At 33.4% G+C, this 24,607-nt stretch overlaps 5 protein-coding genes across 5 annotated transcripts; 1 reads left to right on the top strand and 4 right to left on the bottom strand.

Moving 5' to 3' along the window:
• The first annotated feature begins 1,483 nt into the window (after positions 1-1,483).
• On the top strand, positions 1,484-5,296 carry LOC25493747 (probable apyrase 7). Its single transcript, XM_013602331.3, has 2 exons — positions 1,484-2,968; positions 4,276-5,296. The coding sequence occupies exons 1-2, from the start codon at positions 1,822-1,824 to the stop codon at positions 4,824-4,826; spliced, it is 1,698 nt and encodes a 565-aa protein (XP_013457785.1). The 5' UTR covers positions 1,484-1,821; the 3' UTR covers positions 4,827-5,296.
• A 946-nt stretch (positions 5,297-6,242) lies between these two features.
• Positions 6,243-7,132, bottom strand: LOC25493746 (heme-binding protein 2). The gene has a single exon (XM_013602330.3). The coding sequence runs from the start codon at positions 7,063-7,065 to the stop codon at positions 6,421-6,423; it is 645 nt and encodes a 214-aa protein (XP_013457784.1). The 5' UTR covers positions 7,066-7,132; the 3' UTR covers positions 6,243-6,420.
• A 694-nt stretch (positions 7,133-7,826) lies between these two features.
• Positions 7,827-11,324, bottom strand: LOC25493745 (phosphatidylinositol transfer protein CSR1). The gene is made up of 6 exons (XM_013602329.3): positions 11,089-11,324; positions 10,808-10,960; positions 9,987-10,133; positions 9,561-9,713; positions 9,277-9,399; positions 7,827-8,380 (listed from the first exon to the last, which is right to left on the bottom strand). Exons 1-6 carry the CDS (start codon positions 11,221-11,223, stop codon positions 8,303-8,305), a joined length of 789 nt encoding a protein of 262 aa, XP_013457783.1. The 5' UTR covers positions 11,224-11,324; the 3' UTR covers positions 7,827-8,302.
• Positions 11,325-13,564: 2,240 nt separating this feature from the next.
• LOC25493744 (CRAL-TRIO domain-containing protein C589.09, mitochondrial) lies at positions 13,565-18,549 on the bottom strand. Its single transcript, XM_013602327.3, has 7 exons — positions 18,088-18,549; positions 15,759-15,969; positions 15,465-15,617; positions 14,884-15,030; positions 14,560-14,712; positions 14,308-14,430; positions 13,565-14,009 (listed from the first exon to the last, which is right to left on the bottom strand). Exons 2-7 carry the CDS (start codon positions 15,885-15,887, stop codon positions 13,932-13,934), a joined length of 783 nt encoding a protein of 260 aa, XP_013457781.1. The 5' UTR covers positions 15,888-15,969; positions 18,088-18,549; the 3' UTR covers positions 13,565-13,931.
• Positions 18,550-22,048: 3,499 nt separating this feature from the next.
• On the bottom strand, positions 22,049-24,292 carry LOC25493743 (plant UBX domain-containing protein 10). Its single transcript, XM_013602326.3, has 4 exons — positions 23,633-24,292; positions 23,042-23,215; positions 22,557-22,763; positions 22,049-22,457 (listed from the first exon to the last, which is right to left on the bottom strand). Exons 1-4 carry the CDS (start codon positions 24,140-24,142, stop codon positions 22,230-22,232), a joined length of 1,119 nt encoding a protein of 372 aa, XP_013457780.1. The 5' UTR covers positions 24,143-24,292; the 3' UTR covers positions 22,049-22,229.
• Positions 24,293-24,607: the final 315 nt, after the last annotated feature.

Below are 24,607 nucleotides of genomic sequence, written 5' to 3'. Positions count from 1 at the left end.
ATTCATCTTGTGAATTGAATTTCTAGCCACTAGATTACATGACAAAAAAAAAAGTAATATATGAAGTGGATACTCCAAAATGTAGATGTACCCGTATCAGATACATATCGGATATCGATACTTCGTGGATACTTGCGAATACGTACTCATAGAGAATTAAAATTAATTATTTTAATTTAAAATATATATTTTATCGGATACTTATAAGATATTTCACAGAGACGTAGCTTAAAAAAAATGAAGGGTAAAAATATGAGACTGTGTTATGAAAAATCAATGAATATGTATATGATTCGAAGATACTTATAAGATATTTCACAGAGACGTAACTTGGAAAAAAAATAAAGGGTAAAAATGTGAGACTGTGTTGTGAAAATTCAATGAAGATGTATATGATTCAATTTAAGATATGAATCACTACAATTGTCTTTCGATTAACCAGTTAAAAATTGTGTTTTTGTTGGATGTAAGCAACGAGAGAGAAGATTCAATCAATCAACATTAAACAAACTTGTTTTGAGTTATTTTATTAATGAATTTGTTGATATCCTAACGTATGAAATATAATAGAATATGATTTATACGAAAACTTTACATTTTTTATTTTGATCACATGATTTACAGTATCGAAGAATAATCAATTCTTATTTTTTTTCCAAGTATTTTATATGCATATAAATTTTAGTATAAATATTATGTTAACATATCTTAACCGTATTATATTCTGAATTTTAAGAATTTCGCGTATCCGTATCGTATCTACACCCGTGCTATATATTTGGGCTTCATAGTGATTCATTTTCTAACACCTCTCATCTCTTATATTAGACTGTTGCTTTTCTGACATCCAATATGTCTTGAAAACACAAGTAAATAACTCAAAAAACCCAACGGTAGTTAACTGCTGTCGGATTTCTAGTTATAAGACAACAGTAGTTAAACTGCCACTGTGGATATTTTAATATTTTCCTTGTGTTTTTAGAAAGTTTATGATGTTAAAAAAGCAATTGTACTTATATCAAGGAGAGAGATATAGGTAATTCAAGATTTTAATTCAAAAAAGAAAGTAGAATGATAGTTTAGCATAAAAGATAAGAGAATTTTAATTTAAACATCTCTTTTTTCTGAGGAGTGTTATTTGAACAACTATTTTGTTGATAACTTATGCGACAACCATAATTTACAAAGAAAAAGTGGGTATTTGCACGAAAATTAAAACAATAAAGAGATAAAGTAAAAAATAATGTGAGTATGAGAGAGAAAGTTGTCACAAAATGGATGTTCAAATATCATTTCTCTTTTTTTTTTTTTTTTTAAAAAAAAATTTAAACATCTATTAGAGGGAGTGGAATTTACTCACAAATATTCATTTTCTGCAAAAAAAATATTCATATAAACTTTTGTTTTTTCTTTAAAGAAAAAAAAAATCTTATTTTTAACCCTGCAAAAAGAAAGTTGTTACTGATAATGTGGAAAGTGAAATAGGGAAAATTCCAAGTAAAAGGAAAAAACTTAAATTTGCAAAATCACCTTCTCAACTCCGATCCGATGCTGGGTCCTTAATGCGTTACTTATCTATCACATAATCGCGGATCAAATCAAAGTAGCAGCTTTTTCTTCTTAATCTCTAAGGTAAATTCATCTTTTAAGCTGCAGTGTTCTATAAGCTATACATACAGATACAGAAATAATATAGCCATATAGGTGGTAAATCTGAACCTTGTTTTGTTTATGTCAACTCAAATAAATGCTCAAAGCCCATCTACCCCACTGTTCTCTTAAAGGCTTTCATTTATTCTTATTTATTAGATCATTTTTCTAATGGAAGCTCCCAAATCCCCTTCCAAACATAAACGATTCACCACCAAACACAAATTGTTATTTAAAATCACCGCAGTCATTTTCATCCTGATTCTGTTATTTCTAGGGTTTTATCTTGAATCTCATAACTGGAAACCCAATTCGACGTCGTATTACACTGTTGTTATAGACTGTGGAAGCACAGGAACACGTGTTAATGTGTATGAATGGATGCTAGGTGGTGTAGTAGGTAAGAAAAATTTACCAATTTTGCTACATTCATATCCTGATAATAATGCAACAAAAAAGAATAATTCACTTTGGAAAAACTCCTGTCAATATCATTGTATGCAAACCGAACCCGGGTTAGATAAATTAGTTAATGATTCTTTACGGGTGAGACGAGCATTGGAGCCTTTGATTATGTGGGCAGAAAGTTTAGTTCCCCGCAAAATGCATGGTGATACGCCAATTTTTGTTCTGGCTACTGCTGGAATGAGGAGGATTCAGAGGGATGATGTGTTTCGGGTTTTGGAGGATGTTGAGGCTGTTGCGAAAGATCATTCTTTTATGTTTGATAAGAGATGGATTAGGGTTTTGAGTGGTAGGGAGGAAGCTTATTATGGTTGGGTAGCTTTGAATTATAAGATGGGTAGCTTTGATGATGATTATCATCGTGGGTCTTCTACTTTGGGACTTGTTGATTTGGGTGGGTCGTCATTACAGATTGTGGTGGAGATAGATCGTGATACCGGGGATGATGTGAATGCGATAAGATCGGAGTTTGGTTCGATTGAACATAGAATTGTGGCATACTCATTGCCTTCATTTGGGTTAAATGAAGCGTTTGATAGGACTGTTGCTATGCTTAGAAATAATCAGAGGGTAGAAAGTACTAGAGGTGTATCTGAACTCAGACATCCCTGTTTGATGTCTACCTTTGTACAAAACTATACATGCAATTCTTGTTCTGGGTTTCATGCAGTTGGCACAAAAAATCATAGCCAATCCCAGAAAACTGAACTTCGCTCTTTAAGTCTTGTTGGAAATCCTGATTGGGAACAATGCAGAGAAATAGCTGTTGCTGCTGCTATGAACTTGAGTGATTCCCAAGTGTCACATCAGGCAGTTGGTGCAAATTGCGAAGCAAGTTTATTTTCTGGTATTGGTAAGTCAATAATCATTTGTTTGTTTATTTTTCAATTGTTCTGGTAGCCTCTTTAAGAATGTAGAACATGTGTTAATTGAAATTTATAAGATGGATTTCAGCTGAGAAAAGGTTGGATGAAGGTATCCCTAATCTAAATAAGCAATGTGCAGTTTGTTTCATGTCTAGTGGTTAACCGACCATATCTCTTTTTTTTATGCATAAGTATTGACACATACACGATACTGACACGTAAACACTCATAATCATTTACGAAGGCTGAAGTTATTGAATATAATCACATGTGTCGGTGTCCCAAATTGACATGTTTTGGTGTCCGACATTGACATGTTTTGGTGTCCGACATTGACATGTTTCGGCAGGACATGTCTTTAATCTGATTATATCTAGTTACTTTCATCTCCTCCTCAACATCTGACCCATTCTCCAAATTCTCCTTCAAAATATCATATAGATGGCGTTTGTTTCAGGTCTGTGAATGCATTGCTTGGAATCACATTCCATGGAACATTCTGTTGAGAATGCTATTCCAACTCCAAGGCACTTTAAAAAAAGTATGTATGTTTGATTTATAACATTCTTGGGAATCTTTTACAGAAAAGTTGAATATAGAGGAAGTTATTGGTATAAAAAAGCAAACTTTACACAATTTCATTTCAATATCACGTAGATCAACATCTCATCCCTCTCTCGGGAATCAAAATAACAGGAATGTGGACGTGGGGAATTTTTTTGTGCCCGGAAATAAAGTTGTCAACCTTGTAATAAACATTTCAATAGTCATTGATACTAAAAAAAATTCAATTCTGACACGTTGATAATATGAAACTATTCCGATGATTAGCATGTACTCCACTTTTTCTTTATTGCAAATTTGGCTTTCACACAATTCCACCTCAGGGCAGCCAAAAGAACATGGAAGAGGAACAGGAGAACTTAGGGTTGTTGGGGTTTTGTTTCTTTGATGGTTGCGTAGAACTTAGGCTCAGTTTGGATTAACTTTTATCTAATGATAGCTTCTCAATTAAAACAAGTTTATGATTCTTGTGAAAAAATCCCGAGTTTAATAAAAAAAGTTAAATAAGAGAACCTTGGGAAAAAATTGATTTGCATTTTTCATTTATACAAAAAGCTATTATTTAAAAAACACGGCTTTTGTCAAAAAAAAAAAAAAAAACTCAAGGCTAAATAAGGAGTTGACCGAAAAAAATTCACGTTAATTGTAAGATCTTTTAATATTTGCATAAGTACTTTGTGATAAGTTTATTCAAACCAATTCGTACTCTGTTTCTCTATATACATTGCAGGCACTGGTGCACTTAATTTAACAGCTGTTGCTCACCCAATGAAGCGATTTCATGCTTTATCCGGTTTCTTTTTTGTCTACAACAAGCTTAATTTGAGCCCAAGAGCCAATTTAACAACAATTTTGGAGTCAGGCAAGCAAATATGTTCAAATTTATGGGCTGGCTTGAGCAATATTTCTGACCATCCAAAATATGCTGGACAATTTTGTTTTCGGGTGGCTTATATGGCATCATTGATCGAGCATGGTCTATGTCTTGGTGATGTAGAAATGGAATTTGGTCCAGGTGATGTTTCCTGGACATTAGGGGCTGCATTGGTTGAAGGAAAATTTCAATGGTTAAATATTGCAAGCCACAAATCCCAGACTATATATTCAGCTTTAAAGAATGTGAAGGTCATGTCTTCTCCAACTACTCTCTTTGCTGTACTTCTGTTCCTTTTATTTGTTGTTTATTGTACTCAAATCAAGCTACCTATGCCTGGCAGAAGGGCTTCTGCTCCTGGCTCATCTTTGCCATCCCATACTCATACAAGACATCGAGCTAACTAATATAATATTTCACTATTCTTTTATCTTTCCTTTGCCATTCTATACTTATTTTGAAAGGATGTGAAGATTTTAGAAACCAATGATATTTAATAGGCGCACTCAATTTTTTTAAACCATACACCAGTAGGAAAGTAGATTTTCCCCCAATTTTTGGTACTGATTCTACAAATATCAATAAAAAATGGCGGGGAACTTTAACGCGTTCGCTTCTGCTGTTTATTTTTGCCCATGAAACACGTTGCGCATTTTTTATTGATATAATTTTGAAGCAAAATGTTTGAGGTACCTAAATCATCTGTGCTGTGCTCTAAACTTGAGGATATATGGGTTGAGTTGTTGAGAAGTGGAAGTGTGGAACATATACTATCAGTATTTGTCCTTTTAATCATAACACTCAATATTAGCAACTTTCTTTGCTTGTACTATTGTTTGAACATCAAACATATAAGAAAGAAGGGTATTTTCTTGTATTTGTAAGTATGTTAAGAATAGAATATCTAGTGTAACACCACAAACGCTCTTTAGTCCTGAATCTAATATTTACTTTACTCATAGTTTTTCTTTTCTTGATTTTTTTTGGGGCCTGGTGGTGGATCCTGCGATAGTAGAGGATAGCTTTCACTGGCTGCTGACTTTTACTAACTAGACTAGTTACCGGTTAGAGTTATGTTTAAAGTTCAAAGCAATGTTATATGGAAGATAGAAGACGATGAAACTTGCGGCTTCTGATAAGTTGATTGTAATTGAAGACATTGAATTGGCTAAATGTAAATGGATGCGAGATTTTTGTAACTGATAATTTTCTGATGTTCCTTCTCCAAAAATATTTGAGATTCGAGTACCTACAAAAATATATACCATCTGATGGAATTGAACCACAACTAGATTAGCCTACATTATGGTTGTTTAAATTCCCTTGAACACAAACTACCATTTTGGCAGTGAAGAAAAGTTTATTCGCTTTCCGTGGCCATGCCACCAAAAGGACATTCTATCTAAAACTTTTTTTTTTTTTTTTTGGGTTCTCCTGGAACATGTATTATAGTAACCTGTTTGTTTTTCAGTGTTATCGAATTCAATCCACATCTTTTGTAGTTTGTTGAAATCGCGGTAATCATATATCGAGAGTCGAGACGAAGGAATTCAATAATTGGTTGACTTTCCAAACATACAAGCTCGGTTCTCCAATCGAAAATATCTTATATTTAGATTCACAGAAAGCAACTTCCGAACCTCTTATTTGGATTAGGCCAAGGGTTAAAGACATTGGAAAGAATTTGATTACATAAACTGAAACACTTATTTTCATTTGTTATTCGTTGTTTTCAATTGCACAAATAGTTAATACATAATGTGCCGTTTGACAAATGTTTATTCAACTGGACTTGAGTTAATCAGCTAAACAGAGAGAGAATATTTTGGGTAGATTTCAAGATAATGAATTTGATAACTTTTCAAGATGAGGTTCATATCTTTTTTGACATACATACATAAATACACACAAGTCAATGGATCATGTATATTTTCACAATATACACATACATAATGATATAAATAAAAGTAAATATAAACATAATGATACAATCATTTATGATCAATATGCAGCAACACCAGCATCTGGACATCCTAATTGAGGAGCATGAACATCAACCCAAACCTCATTCCTCCTCTTAGCAATCCTAAAAGGACCATTATACTGTGCAATCGAATACCCACCTTTTCTCTTCACCTCACTCTCACCACCCCACCTACTCAAACTCAAATCCAGCTTCTCCGCTTCCTTAACAACCTTCTCATCCTTTGCAAACCCCGAAAATCCTCTCACCGCAACACAATGACTCTCAAAACCATAGCTCTTAATATTCAATTCCGGTAACGGAAGCGGTGGATTCTCCTGAAACTTCGTCGGTAAATAGAAACTAACGTAATATCCTTGTGATTCAAGAGGACCGGTTCCAGGGACTGTGGTTGTTAATACTGGTGTAGTCATTGGAATTCGAGAGAAATTGAGATTAGCGCCTTGGATGAACTGGAAGAGTCTGTGGAAACCGTTTCGTGTGGCTTTTTCGAAGGAGATGAGGTTGACGGCGGGTGCGGACATCCAGACGGAGGTTCGGTAGAGTCTGATTTCGAAATCGGATTCAGTGTGGACGACGGTGTACTGTGGGGATTCGGTCGCGGTTGTGTTGCGGATCATAGCCATGATCAAACACATCGCTGCTATCCATGTTTTTTCCATTTTACTCTCTTCCCTTTTTCTTTCTCCTCCTCTTCCTTTTATTGTGTTTTTTTGCTTTGGTTTCAATCATACCATTGACCACGTTGCTTGCTTGATCAACTCTCGAGGGTTTTGTCGTTTAGCGAATTAATTTTTAACTAAAAACTTATTTTTTTTTTCTTACCATAAAATTACACAATTTTGAAATCAAATTTTACAACAAATTAGATGGATAGCACGATTCAAATACGTGGTTAACTCTGTTATGATTAATGAATATACAATCACATTGATTTTGAATGTCATTTAACTATGCTTTTTAAGTGCATATTTCAAAACAAATAATAGTTGATAAATATCATGTATATCTTCTTCTCACTTGAAGATAATTTGAATGATTAATGTATTTATGTGTATGTTTAAAAACTCAATCACCGTTATAGTGAAAGTAGTAAACCTGTGATTCAGCTAAACAGCAAAAACAAAACCAAGTCTATGAACATAATTGAGAACACACCAGGCAATCCTGTTATTATTGAAGGACTAAAAGCAATTTTTAGCGTAACATATTCAGATTTCAGCATTTTTATAAACCAAATTTCAATCAGAGTGTCTTAATTCAGTTTCAATCAGTGTGAACTGGTTTCAACTTAATAAAGCGATTATATATTTTGATGAACTACTAATTGAATACTACCATACTCGCGAGCAAGAGAAATTAACTTGCCGAGTACTCCTCTGAATCATAGTAACAGCCAAATATTGTACTTGCACTGGAACGATTTAAGGAAAAAGAATAATCATATTTATTTCAAACGCCATTTTGCACCAGTTATACAAGAGATACTGTTACAAATATATCATGAAAATGCACCCTAAAAAAGCAATAAAATGAAAATACTTACTCCTCTTATCGGATCGCATAAACAACACCTGTCTTCCAAGCAGACGAATTTGGCTCTTCAATATTGCATCTATATGGTATTACTCTTAAAAGAGCTGATTTCAATTTCAACCCACTAATATAATTCCCCTATCTCCTGCATAATTCCTCTTAGATTCCTACATACCAGGCATAAGAAGAAACAAGGAAATGGGATGCCTATACAAGCATGGTTCTTCAAAAACGCCTCTCAAAATTCTTATGAGTTGCTGTTGCCAGATCCACATATTAATCTTTGAAAGTCCATGATAAATGCTAAACAAGAGTAGCTCTGTAAAGTTTACTGCAAATTTTCATGTCTTACAAAAATAACTTTCAATCTCTGAAGTTAGGTGGCAAAGTTTCACTTGTAAAATATTCCTTCCTCACAGTCTCTGCAGAGCAGAATCTTACCTGTAAAAGAAAATGAAAATGGAGCAGCCATGTCAAACAGTGCTGAAAATGATCTTTTGATTTTGTTTCACTTCAAAATGTGAGTCAACAATCTTATGCCCAAACAGGAGTTATAAGGTGAATGAGTTGGTTTGGGGGAGAAAAATAAGATTGGAGTGATATAAGGTTAGTGTTCAACTCCACCCACTAATATAAACATAAACTAGGGATATAAAGTTAACTTGGTGGTTCGAGTGAGAGAGTTAAGGATCTCGAGGGTATGATCCCCACCCCTAGCATAATATATACTAAGAATACATACAACACATTACTATGTCAAAGGTTGGCATGTTCTGTTAAATAAAAAAGCTACGTCTAATGCAGTAATACTACATAAGCAAAAATGTAAGATGTTCTTCTAATCGACTTACTGGTCACAATTTAAAATTATAAATATGCTTGCCATCCCAAAGAAAAGAAGAACTCGTGGATAGAATCATTGTCTAGCACACCTGATGATTATGGTATGGAACCACCTGATCTTAAAAGGGAGGTTCTAAGACTTGAACCTCAAATTCACAAGGTCAATGGCATGGTTGGCTACCAACATCAGGGTTACCCCCACAGTGGGCAATTACCTCCTACTTCTCTCTACCCCCAATAACGTCTTAATTTGAATATTGACCATAAATAACTTAATCAAACAATAAAACCATCTTAAATCTTGAGTATACTTGCCATGCCATGATTAAAAATGCAAAAGTCAAATATAATAAGTAGAGCGAAAGTGTACATAATTCAGTGAGAAAGATAAAAAAATGATCCAGACATATATAAGCTACACTTCATTACAAAGGGAAGAATACCAGTTTTTTCTTATATAGAAAACATGAACATTCAAAATCTGTAAAACTTACCAGAGAAGAATATGATTTTAACATCGGCTTGGTAAGCTGCCAAATTGGTTTAAACACAAAAGGAGCATCCACAAATAGTACTTGAGACAGTCGCTTGGGATAGTAATAATAGAACACATTAAACTGCCCAAAGTAAAGAAACATGTTAGATTTCATGACGCTGTCAGCTCTTGGAACCATTTATTTTCAGCAAGGTAATGTAATTCATGAGCACAAATCAAGTTAGGCATTGCCACCGTGGAGTTCTAATTACCGATATTTGGCAGATAGTAAACGAAACATACCAAGAATGTTAAGTATTTAAGATCAGCATTTTCTGTACCAAAACCTCTAAGATCAAATATTCCAAGTATCTGTTCTTTCCCAGTTGGAAGCTTACTCAATGCCTTCTCAATTAAGAAAACACATAACTTCTCATCGTCCGCAGGGTCCTGTGCCTGTGACATAATTATTTATGTGAAGTTAAGCAATCAAATCCCTTAAATTTAAGATCTATTGACACACACTGGTAGGTTTTTGTTACTAATCAGTGTGCCCAGGAGAAATCATTAATTATAAATAATTAGCCTAGAGAAAGTTTTAGTTTCATTAATTTAACCACATTTATATTCTCTTTGATTGTTTCAGAGAATATAAAAAATGAATGATATAAAGTAATTATAAAAGGGTTTAAATATTAACTACTACAACTTATAACCTTCTACACTTACTTTAGGAAAATGCTTCGCTGCGACCACCACAAGCACAGGTCTGTCATTGATATCTAGAAAGTCATGAATATAGGCTTTTCCAGTTTGAGCAACATCTTTAACAGATTCTTCGGTCAATTTAGACACCTCAAAATCTTGACGCCATTTCTAATAATGTAGAAGGGAAAGTAACAAGTACATAAAAATCAATATTAACAAGAGTATGATACCTATGATTCAGTGAGACAGATCAAACAAGACACTGATACCGATACATAGAGATCGGTAATACAAGGAAATGAAAGTAATCAAATGTGTCAGTGTAGTGTAACTCATGTTGATGGACACAAATATTAAAATTTGGGTTGAGTCTAACTCAACCCTACAATACCAACTTATAAGGTGAGGACTGCCCCCACTTATAAACTTATGTTCATGCCTATTCTCGACACACCCCTTCACGCCCGAAAATGGACATCTGGAGCGTGACCTGATAGCAGGTGGCCCAACGGATCTTGAATAATCTTTGATACTATCTTAAAATTTGAGCTGGGTCAAACTCAACCATACAAAACCGGCTTGTAAGATGAGGGTTGCCCTCACTTATAAATATATATTTAGTCTTTATCTCATCCAATGTGAGACACTTAACCACAAACATTGGACATGCCTTGGGTCTTAAATATAGATGCTACATAGATGATAGCACATGAAAGCAGAAACTAGAATACACCGATTTTCACTCATTTCCCAGTTCCACCTCCTCAATAAAGCAAACTCTAAATTACTAATAAACAAATTGAAAATTAATGATGCTATAATTATGATAAGAAGAAGGATACAATGGCTTTAGTCAACTTGGAAACAGCTTCTTCAACATCAAATTTGCGATCTTTCAGAAACCATAATATCATATCTTCATCATCCCTACCATTTCTACCAACGGGAAGACTATAATATTCTTTTTCAAGCTTGTCCTTCACTTCCAGAATTAACTAAAAAATATGAACAAACAAAAAAGTAATCACATTTTGATATACCCTTTTAGATGTTAAGAGAGTTTCACTCCGTAAGTTGAATAATTGTAATTGAGATAGGGATAAAGAGTGAAAGAAGGAGGAACCTTGCGTGAGTCATTGGGCTGCATTTGGAGTTGAAGGTTAGAAGAGCTTCGAACCACAAATTTGGTTCCAAGGGAAAGTGATGAAGCAAGGCGAGGAAGAGTGGTGGCTGTTGGGTACACACGAACTAGCGCCATTCAATTTAGTGTCAGTTTCTTGTTTCTTCCAACCCTGTCTGTCTCTCTATCCACACCCACCGCATCTGTGCTCCAAATAATGATTTAAGGTCGTTGATACTTGATAGTTTAAAAGCTTTTCGAGGTACATCAAAATTATTATTTTCTTATGGATTTTTCTAACATGTGCAAATTTGACCATGTTAAGGATACTAAAAGAAGCAACTTTTTATTGAAAATCACACTTGTTATAAAAAAGAATATATATTTAATGTAAAATACACAAGTTCCAATATAAACTTACTACTTTAGTATCCTTAACATGTTAGAAAAATCCTTTTCTTATTTATATATTTGTTTTTCTTTAGATTTAGATACACCAAATACATTATATATTCAAAGAATTTAATTTAATTTTTTTTTTAATTTTTTTAATTGTGATCGGAGATGAGTGTTATGGACACTCTTTCTCATACTCGTTATTTTATTAAGTGGAATCTATATTGATATCACACATTGAAAATAGATCTACATAAAGTGGTGAATACTGAGATCCACACGAATGTTAGAGAGAGTGTTCTTAACATTTTGTATAAAAAAATAATATTTGTACAACCATTTTCTAACAATTTTTTGACAACTTTCTCTTTCATATTTTTATTCTCTCTATTATTTTTGACAAATCAAAAGATAGAAAAACAAGGTTGTCATAAAGGTTGTACAAAAGAGTTGTACAAATATCACTACTCTTTTGTATATTATCAAAACGATAATATCAAATAAGCATTAATATGAAAAACTTTTTTGAGAAGATTAGAATGAAAAACTTATTTTCTTTTGTCTTAACCCTCTAGTTGTCAGCAAAAACCGTTGTGATGATCCGAGTTTGGACAAGAGGTAAATAAAATTTGACAAATGTAAAACCATATGGGTGCAACTGCATTGAGAGAATTATTTATCAAATTTTATTTACCTCTCGTTGAAACTTATTCCTCTGATCACCCAATACCAAATCAAAATATAAAAAAGTTATTAGACAAAGGTTTTGGTAAAATTGCGTTGTAACTTATGAGTGTAATTTTTAGCTTTAATATAGTATCTTTTACGCGCACAATTGTATAGACGGATCCTTCAAGCCAATATGATCGCAAAGGTAAGCAAAACTCTCCTTAGTGAGTGTAAATTAACACCCTTGTGTGATTGCTTTTTTTATATATGTTTTTGTAAGACTTCAACTTTTTTTTTTTATTCATTTACTACTTTTCAACTCAAATCTTGGTGGTTAGTCATTATATACCTCCTCATAAATAGGTCCATTCAAGAATGTTTATTTTACGTCCATTTAAAATATGTGGCATTGTTCCAAACTTGTAATAGTTACTGCAATTGTTATAGTTTTAATTCTAGAAACAGGCGCAAAATCTTCACCAAAATATATCCCTGCTCTCTGCAAGAATCCTCTAGATTTAAGTCTAGCCTTGTATTTGGTCACTCCTCCACTTGAATTCTGCTTCACTTTACACATCCACTTCACACTTATCGCTTTCTTCTCAACTGGTAGATTGACTAGCTCCCATGTTTGATTTTCTCAATTGAATTAAGCTCTTCCTTCATAGCTAGCATTAATCCACCTTGAGAGTTGAGTCTTTCATGGCAGATTCATAACTTACCAGTTCAGTATCTACAAAAAATACCAGATGCACTACTTCACCATCAAAGTATACTTCATTACGTTCTTAAGATGTTACAGCTTCCTAATTTCTTATTGGCAAATGTACTTTTAAGACGAGTAATACTCTTGCTATCATACACTTTGAGTTGTTTTCCCTTGGTGATCATCTTGTAGCCCTTTTCAAGTAATTGACCAATTCTATAAGGTCACACTTCATCCCAAGAACAAACAATACTTCTGAGATTCTTGAATGATTTCCATATTTTCTTTGAATCAAAACTTCACCAACACTTTCTTCAGTAAGTGAGCTCTACGATACGAAAGTTTCACATTTCTCTTCGTTGTCTCATCAAGATTGATAAAACAAATTTTCCTTCCTGTCATGTGTGTAAAGCATCCAGCATCTAAGTATCATAAATTTGAACCAACTTCATCGTCTTTTGAGGTTACCATCAGCATCACAGTTTTTGTGTCTTCATCTTCATATGCAAGCTTCGATTGATCTCACACTCATTCAATTGGATCAATTTAGGAGTTATTGGTTCCTTCTAGATATCGTTGAGATGCCATGATTGGAACCAATAACTCTAGATATCGTTGTTAGAACAAAATGCATTCAAGTTTTGTTTGATTTCACTCACTCAATTGGATCAATTTAGGAGATAAAACTTAAAGAAACTCTTAGAAATATTATGTGAATAAAATTTTGTTTTGAGATTAAATGCACACTTGCTTACTCAACAAGTTATTTATACAGACATTGCATACTGCCATTTTGTACCACACTTATACACGAGATATTTTTGCAAATATAAAATGAAAATATACCCAAAAAAAAAAGCAATAAAGTAAAAATGCATTCCTCCTCTGGACTAGGTCGCATAAACAACACATTCCAGGTACAGGAATTTGACTCTTCACTATTGCCTCTATATGGTATTAGCCTTAAAATGAGTTGATTTCAATTTCAACCCAGTAATATAATTCCCTTATCTCCACCATAGTTCTTCTTAGATTCCTCAATGACTGCAATTTCAATATCTTCCAAAAATAACTTTCAATCTCTGAAGTTTGGTGGCAAAGTCTCATCTGTAAAATATTCTTTCTTCAGAGTTTCTGCAGAGCAAAATTTAACCTGTAAAGGAAAATAAAAATAGACCAATCATGTCAAACAATGCTAAAAATAATCCTACATGATCTTTTGATTTTTTTTTCCGATTCAAAATGTGATAAGAATGTTATAGAGGTATGAATCATAAAAATGTCAGGTGTCCAACTCTCCCACCAATATAACACATTAATTGGGGATATAAAGTTGACTTGGTGACTTGATGAAAAAATTGCAAAGTGAAGTAATAAAGAGATTGAAGTTTCGATCTCCACCCTTAGCGTACTATACACAGACAATACTAGTATTAATTGCTAACGCTTACCTGAGAAGCATGTGATTTTAACAACTTCTTCATAAGCCTCCAAAATGGCTTAAACACAGCAGGAGCATCCACGAATAATACTTGAGACAATCGATTGGGATAGTAATTGTAGAATACATTAAACTGCCAAAAATAAAGAAATATTAGATTTTATTTTATGATGCTTTTGAACTTTTATTTCAAGCAATATCGGGGATGAAACTGCATATTTTTCAACTAAAAATATTTGACAGATAGTAGAAAAAACATTACCAAGAATGCCAAGAATTTAAAATCAGCATTTTCTGGACCAAAACCTCTCAGATCAAATATTGCAAGTATTTGCTCTTCCCCAGTGGGAAGCTTACTCAATGCCTTCTCAATCAAGAAAACACACAGCCTTTGATCATCTGCAGGGTCCTGTTCCTGTGGCATAAATATTCATCTTGATTGTAATGGACATATTCACTATAATATATGCAAGATAGTAGACATAGATTGTGCTGAGTGGTGCCAACTGAAAGACTTAATATCTTGTTTTTTTCTTTCAATAATATCATACATGCTATGATTAATCACAACAAAATCTACACTTACTTTAGGAAAATGCTTTGATGCTTCCACCACAAGCACAGGTCTGTTGTTGATATCTAGAAAGTCATGTACATATGCTTTTTCAGTTTGAGAGATATCTTTGATGGCTTCTTCAGTCAATTCAGACACCTCAAAATCTTGACGCCATCTCTATTAAAGTAGAATGTAAAGTAACAACAAGTACATAAAATTTGCAAACATGGAGGGTCTTGTAGCTTAAGTAGGTGATAACTGGAACTGGAAAAGGTGGAAAATTTTGAATAAAATATCAATGCCAACAACAATAATATGATAACCTATATGGCCTTGACACGACGCTAACAATGACTCGTAAACACGACTAATTTGAAGAAAAGAATACTTAAATATGATCAAATGTTTCCGGTGTTGGACATGTGTCGCGCGCGCGCACACACATGTTAGACACGCCTTTGGACAGAAATGTCGTTGCTATAACATAATTCAATAAAGTAGAAAATAAACAAATTGAAAATTAGAGCTCATTTTCAAGTTTCATCTTCTCAACAAAGCATAGTAAACATTGAAAATGAATGATCATATAAATATGATGAAAAGAAGGATACAATGGCTTTAGTCAACTTCGAAACAGCTTCTTCAACATCAAACTTGCGATCTTTCAGAAACCATTGTATCATATCTTCGTCATCCCTACCATTTCTACCAACAGGAAGACTATAATGATCTTTTTCAAGCCTCTCTTTGACTTCCAGAACTAACTGCAAAATTTTCAAGAAAAATAATAATCACATTATGATATACCCTTTAAGAAGTTAAGAAAGTTTGATTATGTAAGTTGAATAATTGTTTTTGGCATAGGAATTAAATGAATCATTGAAAAGAGTGAAAGAAAGAAGAACCTTTTGGGAGTCATTGGGTTGACTTTGGAACTGAAGGTTGCAGCTCCGAACTACGAATTTGGTTCGAAGGGAAATTGTTGAAGAAAGACGAGGAAGAGTGGTGGTTGGTTTGACACGAAACAACGCCATTCAGTTCAATGTCTCCTCCTCTCACCTTCTGTTTTCTTCCAACTCTGTGTTTCTTCAAGTTCTATATTTCCCCCTATAAATACTAGTAACATGAACATACGTTTTATATAAAAATTGTTATTGTGTGTCTTTTTGTTATTAACAACATATTTTAAGAAAATAAAAATTTATTTTTATGAAAATAATATTTAAGAGTTTAATTGTGGTGGGTTGACAGTTCAAAACATTTTTGCACACACAACCAATCAAAACATTAATTGTCATGTTTGACACACATAAATTAAAATAATTAATTGACGTGATAATTCAGAATGTTTTGATTGGTTGTGTGTGCAAAATAGTATTGGACCGTCAATGCACCACAATTAAACTATATTCTTTTATAAATTTAACTCATATTTAAATATTTTTTTATACGTTTTATATATATGTTTTTGTACGACTACAACAACATTTTTTGGTTAATTTACTTGATTCGACTCAAATACTTCATATAAGTTTAGTGACATTGCGTGTGGATTCAAGAACAACATCCCACACGCAAAGTCCATTTTATCCCAGATCAAATAGCAAAGTCATCGCGTGTGGATTCAAATACCTAAACTTATATCACTAAACGATATCAAATACTTGATTCGACTCACAAACTAAATGGTAGGCAAAAAAGAGGGAAATCACTAATAGGAAAAAAGTGACATAAAAATACAACTCGACAACCGCATTTTATGATAAAACAAATATTGCCGAACATCAACCACTTAATCTGGCTCACGATACAGATCATAAGCTCATACCAGGAAGAGAAACAAGAAAGGAACAACATCAAATACTACTCAATAATCAAATCTCAAAGATAAAGTAGACTTTGCGTGTGGATTTGCTACTAGATCTGGATCATGGTACACATACCAAGGATAAAGCAGACTTTGCGTGTGCATTTGCTACTTGATCTGACCCATGATACACATTATAAGCTAAAAAGAGGAAAATAAACAAGAAAGGAACAATATCAAATACTACTTAAGAATCACATCCCAATGATAAAGCAGACTTTGCGTGTGGATTTGCTACTTGATCTAGGTCATGGTACACATCTCAAGGATAAAACAGACTTTGCGTGTGCATTTGCTACTTGATTTGGCTCACGATACACATTATAAGCGAAAAAGAGAAAAAGAAACAAGAAAGGAACAACATCAAATACTACTCAAGAATCACATCTCAAGGATAAAGTAGACTTTGCGTGTGGATTTGCTACTTGATCTAGGTCACTAAAGTACTCTTCATCTCTTTCTTCTTATACTTTCTTTCCTTTCCCATCCATCAAAACAAAAACGGGTGCAAGAACATTCACCGTACCACTAGTTTTTTTCTTAGGAGATTTGAAACCACACATCTCTATTCTTACTGACTTGTTGTTAATTGCGGCTCTGTTGGTTCCATTAGTCGGTGATTCAACTTCAACCATCTCAAAACCATCTTCAAGTGCAGTGGTTCTTTCATCCTCACTATCATCAAACTTCACACCTTTAACTTCATCATCATCACTACTAAATATTTCTACTTCTACATCAGACCCTACATCCAACTCTAGGCAACTAGATTCAACTACTTTGACATTTCTATCTCATTGTGTTCAACATAAATATGTCAATCTTCCTTATGAGCTATAGAATGCCTAGATATTTCATCAACATCATTGTCCTCATTAACCTAAAAAAAACCATCAGATACCCTATCAATTTGACTTCATACCATAAACTGTTTCTTCTCATATCCCTAACTAGCCACAATATTCTCTATATGAGACACACTTCAATTGTTACCATCAATACTAGACACAACAGTTTGGACACATCCTCTATAAAACATAAATTTATCCCTAACAAACTCCCCACCATGATGGAAAAAAACATCAAACACACTTATGATCCGTAGAAAAAAAATAATTTTTTATTAATATTTATATGACACGTGTCAGCACTTCATCAATTTTCACCCCCAATATATCAACATTACAAAGGTAACACAACTGAGAATAAATAAACCCTAAAAATCCAAGTTTTGCACATGGAAAACTACAGTATTGGAATCTAGCCTCAGACTTTTGGGACCACAACATACATTTCTTTATCATAAATAAACATTACCAACAACAAAACATGTATGCATAATGATAAAGCGAACAACAATAACTTACCACAAGTTTCGTTTTCTTCTTGAGTTAACTTCGGATCCAAAAACGCTTTCTCTTTCTTCGTTCGTTCCTAGAATCGCAAAAACCAGCAAACCTTAATTCGAACTTGCTTCTTCTCCTAGGTCTTGCTTCAATTTCGTAAAATTCAACAAACCCTTCGTTCGATTTTGTCTGCTTCGAATCACTCTTGTTCGTATTCAAAACCCAGAACTACTTTCCCCTCTCTTCTTCGTATGACTCTTCTCCTTCTCACTCTTTGAATTTGTGTTTTAGGTTTTAGGGTAAACGAGAGGGGGTAACCCAATTAACTTGATTTTGGTAGTGTTTAGCCGGGTGGAAATTAAAAAATAAAAAAATAACAAGTCATCACGCCACATCAGCTCATTAATCCAATCCAATAGCTTGGGGTGTGAACCAAGGAATCTTCAAGTTTCAAGTGCGAATCTCCAAGTATTTTTTTTTGTTTTTTTTTTTTTTTTTTTGGGGGGGGGGGGGGGGTGGTATACCAAAATACGTCACCCAAAAAAAAGTTTGTTGGTGCATCAACCACTTAATCTTGCTCATATTACACATCAGCTGAAACAACAACAAAGGAACAATATCAAATACTAAAGAATCACATCACAATGAAAAAGCATACATTGTGTATGGATTTGCAACTTGTTCTGGGTCATGGTACACATCCCAAGGATAAAGGAGACTTTGCGTGTGCATTTGCTACTTGATCTGATTCACGATACACATCATAAGATAAAAAGAGAAAAAGAAACAAGAAAGGATAAACATTAAATACTACTCAAGAATCACTTCCCAAAGATAAAGTAGACTTTGCGTGTGGATTTGCTACTTGATCTGGATCATGGTACACATCCCAAAGATAAAGTAGACTCTGTGTGTGCATTTGCTACTTGATCTAACTCACAATACACATCATAAGCTAAAAAAAAAAAGGTAAAGGAACAACATCAAATACTACTCAAAATCACATCCCGAAGATAAAGTAGACTTTGCGTGTGGATTTGCTACTTGATCTGGATTATGGTACACATCCCAAAGATAAAGCAGACTATGTGTGCATTTGCTACTTGATCTAACTCACGATGCACATCATAAGCTAAAAAAAAAAAAAAGAAAGAAGAAAGGAACAACATCAAATACTACTCAAAATCACATCCCAAATATAAAGTAGACTTTATACGTGGATTTGTTACTTAGACAATGAGTGCACAGCTATTGCATTGTGCAGCTGTGGAGGATTCAAATGTAAACATATACTGCTTTTTATTATTTTGATAGACAAATGTGCTACTTGGTTTGGCTCGTAGCTTGCATTATAAACTTATTAACCGAAGGAACAAAATTCAAAGAAGGAAAGATATCAAATACTACTAGATTATCACGCCTTAAGGATAAAGTACATCATAAGGATAAGGTAACCTTGGTGTATTAGTACTTTAGCCTAGCTCAAGACATGCATCCGACCCAAAGATGGAATCGTCACTATGTGAAAACTAAAGAATACGATCAACAAAAATTAGAAAAGGTGCAAATTCATGCAAAACCTTCATCCACCAATTGAATTACAGGCCAATTTCAAAGTTGTTCAGGTCTTTATCTCCTATAATATAGATTATTTCTGGTTTTTCTCTCCTGTAAAATTTTTATTTTAATTCATCTCCTGTAAAATATTTTTGTTTTGATTTACCCCCTAATAGGCCAAACAAAAACCAATTTTATTTTTTTTGTTCAAGAAATTTTCGTTTTTGTTTGGCCTATTAAGGGGTAAATCAAAACAAAAATATTTTACAGAAAGGTAAATAAAAATAAAAATTTTACAGAAAAAAAACAAAAAATATCATATATTATAGGGGTAAAGACCTAACCCTTCAATTTATATCACCTCAACACCAAACTAGCCTAAAAGGCTAAAACCATTCAAACTAGCTTTTTACCATTTAGCATAAATTGTACATAACCAAGACATAAAAGAAAACTACCCCAAAGCACCCACAATGATCTAAAATTACTCCTCCACAGAGCCTTCTAGATACGACCAATCACAAACTCCGTCACAACATAGCTTCACCCAATTGTAGGAGGAGGAACCTACTGAATATATCGACTAGTAGAAATATTCATGTCCATTCAAGGCTAGTGAGTACCCAACAAAATATAATGTTTCATTGCTTTCGTAAAATAACATATAAAATTAATCAATTATTTATTTGCTATAATGACATACTTGCAAGACGGAGGGAGTACATTGTTACTTAAATATCTCATTAAACATTTAAGTGGTGAGAGTCATTGAATGAATGTATAAAAAAATCAATCATACTAACATAATCTTTAAGCTAAAATAACTATTAAACTCTTTTTTTATTGCTCTTTACTTGTTGGACAAGATTTGATCACCGGAAAAAAATGTTCGGAGGCTACACTCAGCTCATACAGACACGAACAACTTGATTTGTCGTCTATACTAAGAAATTCCAAACGTAGGCTGCACCACTAAATTACTAATAACAATATTTAGCACAATTCTAAAAAAATAAAAATAATTAGCCCATAAAAATATAATATAATACAAGACTTATAAAAAAAAGCTTAAATATGAAAATAGTCCCTGCAAATATCCGTCATTTTGGTTTTAGTCATTGTAATTTTTTTTTTTATTTTAGTCCCTGCAAATATAAAAAATTTGGTTTTGGTCCTTGGTATTTTGTTTTAGTCCTTGTAAAATTGATTCATATTGGATTTGGTCCTTGTAATATGTAGAATATTTTATTTTAGTCCCTCAAAATGAGGACTAAAATGAATATTATAGGGACCAATTTCAATATGAAATGATTTTACAAGGATTAAAGCAAAATACCAAGGACCAAAACCAAATATTCTATATTTGCAGGGACTAAAACCAAAAAAATATTTTTATAGGAACTAAAATCAAAACACCAGATATTTGCAGGGACCATTTCCATATTTAAGCCTAAAAAAAAAGTTAAATCAAGTTTTACTACTTCATTAGTTTGGATGATCCGCTCAATCTAATAATCAAAACCAACCCATATTTTATCGAACTTGTTCAAATTTAGGTCCAACATGTGTTTGGATAATAGATTTACGATTTCAAACCCGTGAATCCAACCCCATCAGAAAAATTGTTATTTTTATTTTTATTTTTGATTATATAGTTTCTTTGTCTTAATATTAAAGTAAATTTACAATTTTGAATAGTGAAACTTAGTTTAAATATTAAATTTTTTGTGAAATAGAATGTGATGGAATTATATATCCTTTTTTATTTTTTGTTTAAAAGTTATATTTAATCTCTTGTTGGCCCAACCAGCTCAATCCGTTCATCATAGGATTGAGTTAACTTAACTCGGGGATTGACATTATAAAATACAAGTATTTTATCTAATCCAAACAAATTAAATTTAAGTGGGTCGGGTAATGGATTTGGTCAAAATCAGTCCACCCCAACGTGAAAACATCCCTAAATGTAGATTAGAAGATTTTCCCCTTCGATAAACTATTTGCCTTCCTAAAATGTTCATGCGGCAACACTTGCATATGAGTAGCAGAGGTAAATGTCAATTGTCAACTCATCCACTTTGTATAAATCCACTTAGATAATTCTACATCTACGGATTTAGGATAATGTTTCATGTACACACTTTTTTTCATACATATATTGTACCACTCCATGTAAGAGTGTGTGAGGGACAATATATGTGAGCTTTTTTGTGTGTGTGGAGGGACCACAAGGACACTTGTCAAAATTATGTGTGGGTGTACAAGTGGTACATGCCACCTAAGGTGGTCTATGTATCACTACTCCGGATTTATGCCACACCAATAAAAAAAACTTACCACATTATCATTGTTTTAAAAATTTGAGTTGAGAGACAAAAAATTTGATTTAAAAAAGGAGGATCAATTCGGTAAATCGATAAAAATATGAAGATCAAAACTGCAATTGATGCCACATTTGTTGCATAGAGAGTAGAAACAATTACTAGGCTTATAGCTTATATCAACATAATTTTTTTCCCCCTTCATTTTGATTCACTAGGAATCCAAATAAATATATGTTTGGCACTAAGTACATGTGCATGTTAGCATGGTTATGAGACTCCTCTTCACAAAGGCTCCAAGAACAAACTAGCTTTAGGATACAAGCCAACATCTTTGAGAGTCATTCTCATTTGATCAACACCATAAACCCTTCTAGGAAAATTTGATATGAGTCTGTAGTTCTCAATTCCAGACAAGCCTAATGAATCGATATACGAGAAAATAGACTGAATTTTGTCCGTGCATAGGAAAGTATGTTCTCTTCTTTCTCCATTTGGAAACCTTATGAGTATCTGCAACAAAAAGTTTGACAAACATATATATACTCAAGTTCAACACAAGTTCATAATTTTTGACATGTTTCTTTGTTGTGCAAGACTACAATTTATTACCTGTGCAACTTGAGTCGCGTTCCCGCTACTTGTGATTCCCTTGCCATTCTTTTCACCAGTGGATCCATTTCCTTTGTTATTCTCACGAAATTTACTAACATTGACAGGGTTGCTCCTTAACTTCTCATAATTTCTAGTGTTTTTTTGAGTTTCCACTGGCTTCTGAGCTCTCTCTCTTGAAGGTAAACTTTTGGTCCTTTCTTTTTCCTATATTTAACTAGGATTGTTAGTTTGTTATTAATGTTTAGAAATAAAATAACAATGAACAAGTATATTTAGTTTGAGCTTGAAGAATCCTAAGTTTTTTGCAATCATGCATCTGGAGCTACATCCAATACATTTCAAGTTTCAATTGCATATTTTGATTTTTTGCCAAGAGTTGAAATATTAGCAGTCTTATCTTGATCGGACGGCCTGAGATGCTTGGTTGCGCTAGAATTCCTAACCAAGATAAATTCATATTAGAAGTATACACATTGAACTACCTTGTCTATTTTCAAAGCCTCAAGATATGCAGCATCTTGTTCTTCTCTGAGTTTACGATCTGCTCGGATCTTTTCATCTCGCTTAGCTTTATCACTTCCAAAAGCCAGCCCTTGTTCTTCCAATGTTGTTTGTAGAATCTCAACTAGCTCTGTTGGTGAGAGTGGTCCCTCTAACTGAACACACACACGCACACAAATACATATAAAATGGAAAGAACAGTGGATGAGTGTTGCATTTTCCATATATATAGTAAACTTTGACTTTAAACATTTGGTGGTTGACGAGAAGTGATGGGGTCCGAGCAAATTATCCGGCTACATTACAATACCCCGCGCCTTAATACCTTATTAAATTTTTATGTTCGACCTAGTTCATCCATGGAAAACCAACTTATAAGGTCTCTGTGTCACTTTTCTAACTATTTTCAATGTGATTTTTCCTAACAAAAATAACAAATCGCAATAGAAACGTCTAAACAATAACAAACTATATACATCTGTTTCTTGAAAACATCTTGCATATTAAATTCAAAACAAAAATAAAAGGCATTGGTGTGATATTAAGTAATCAAACCCAAAAATTCAACCAACCTGTTGCAACACAATTATGCTATTATTAGGAGCAGAACTTATAACAGCACAACAAGGAAAGTTAGTAGGCCTTAGTCTTGAAACCATTTGCAAACCCTCTCCTCTATCTGTAAGTGCACCCCAACAAACAAAATTCACATCAAGAAACTGAATCACTAGCTCCGAACACAGAGTTTCCTTGCAGAACACGTTTGCAAAAGGGTGGTCTACTGAATGAAGATACATGAACACAAATTTTTGATCTTGTTCTGCTAACTTCATAGCTTCATTGAAACGACAAGCGTAAAAGAAGGGATGTTTGTTGCCATATTGTTGCTCAAAATTATCGTGAAAAGCCCATTCTTCTGGAGCTGCTAAGGAATTTTGTGGTTGTGGAGGGTCTAAAAATTGTAATGGAAAGTTTGCATTTTGATTTCTTCTTCTTCTTCCTATTCCTACAAAGCTCATTATGCTCCGAGGAAGGCTTGTCATTCGGCGAACTATCCTATGATCTCTTACGGTTGATGACATGAAATATTTCTACCAAGAAACAATTATTTCAATTTAGGTGCTCTAATGTATAGATTTAGAGTCTCAAAAAAGTCTGTGACTAAAAATCAAGGGAATCGAGTTTATCATTTAATGTTTTTCTTTGATAATTTATTTCTATGGAACATATGCAAGAGGATTGTAGAAGTATTTTGATTTGAAATGTCACTTCTTTTGTCTTATCTTTCTTTGAGAAAGTATAAAGAAGATTCTTTGCTTAAGGCTAAATCTTCCGTTCATTTTTCAAGTTCTACTTCAACACTAGATATTACTTTACTTTATGTGTAAGACCATTAGGGAGTTCTCGTGTTACATAGATTCTGGGATATGCTGAATATGGCATCAATTTTTTTTTATTTACTCTTTGTTCCTTTTTTTTTCTTCCCTTTTTGTTACAATAATATTGGTACGAAATTTCTATCCCATTTAGTAGTACTAATCTATGTC

Source organism: Medicago truncatula, chromosome 4, assembly GCF_003473485.1.
Source record: "Medicago truncatula cultivar Jemalong A17 chromosome 4, MtrunA17r5.0-ANR, whole genome shotgun sequence".
Lineage (NCBI taxonomy): Eukaryota > Viridiplantae > Streptophyta > Magnoliopsida > Fabales > Fabaceae > Medicago > Medicago truncatula.
The sequence above is the reverse complement of the archived record's forward strand: the minus strand, read 5'-3'. Positions and strand labels throughout refer to the sequence as shown.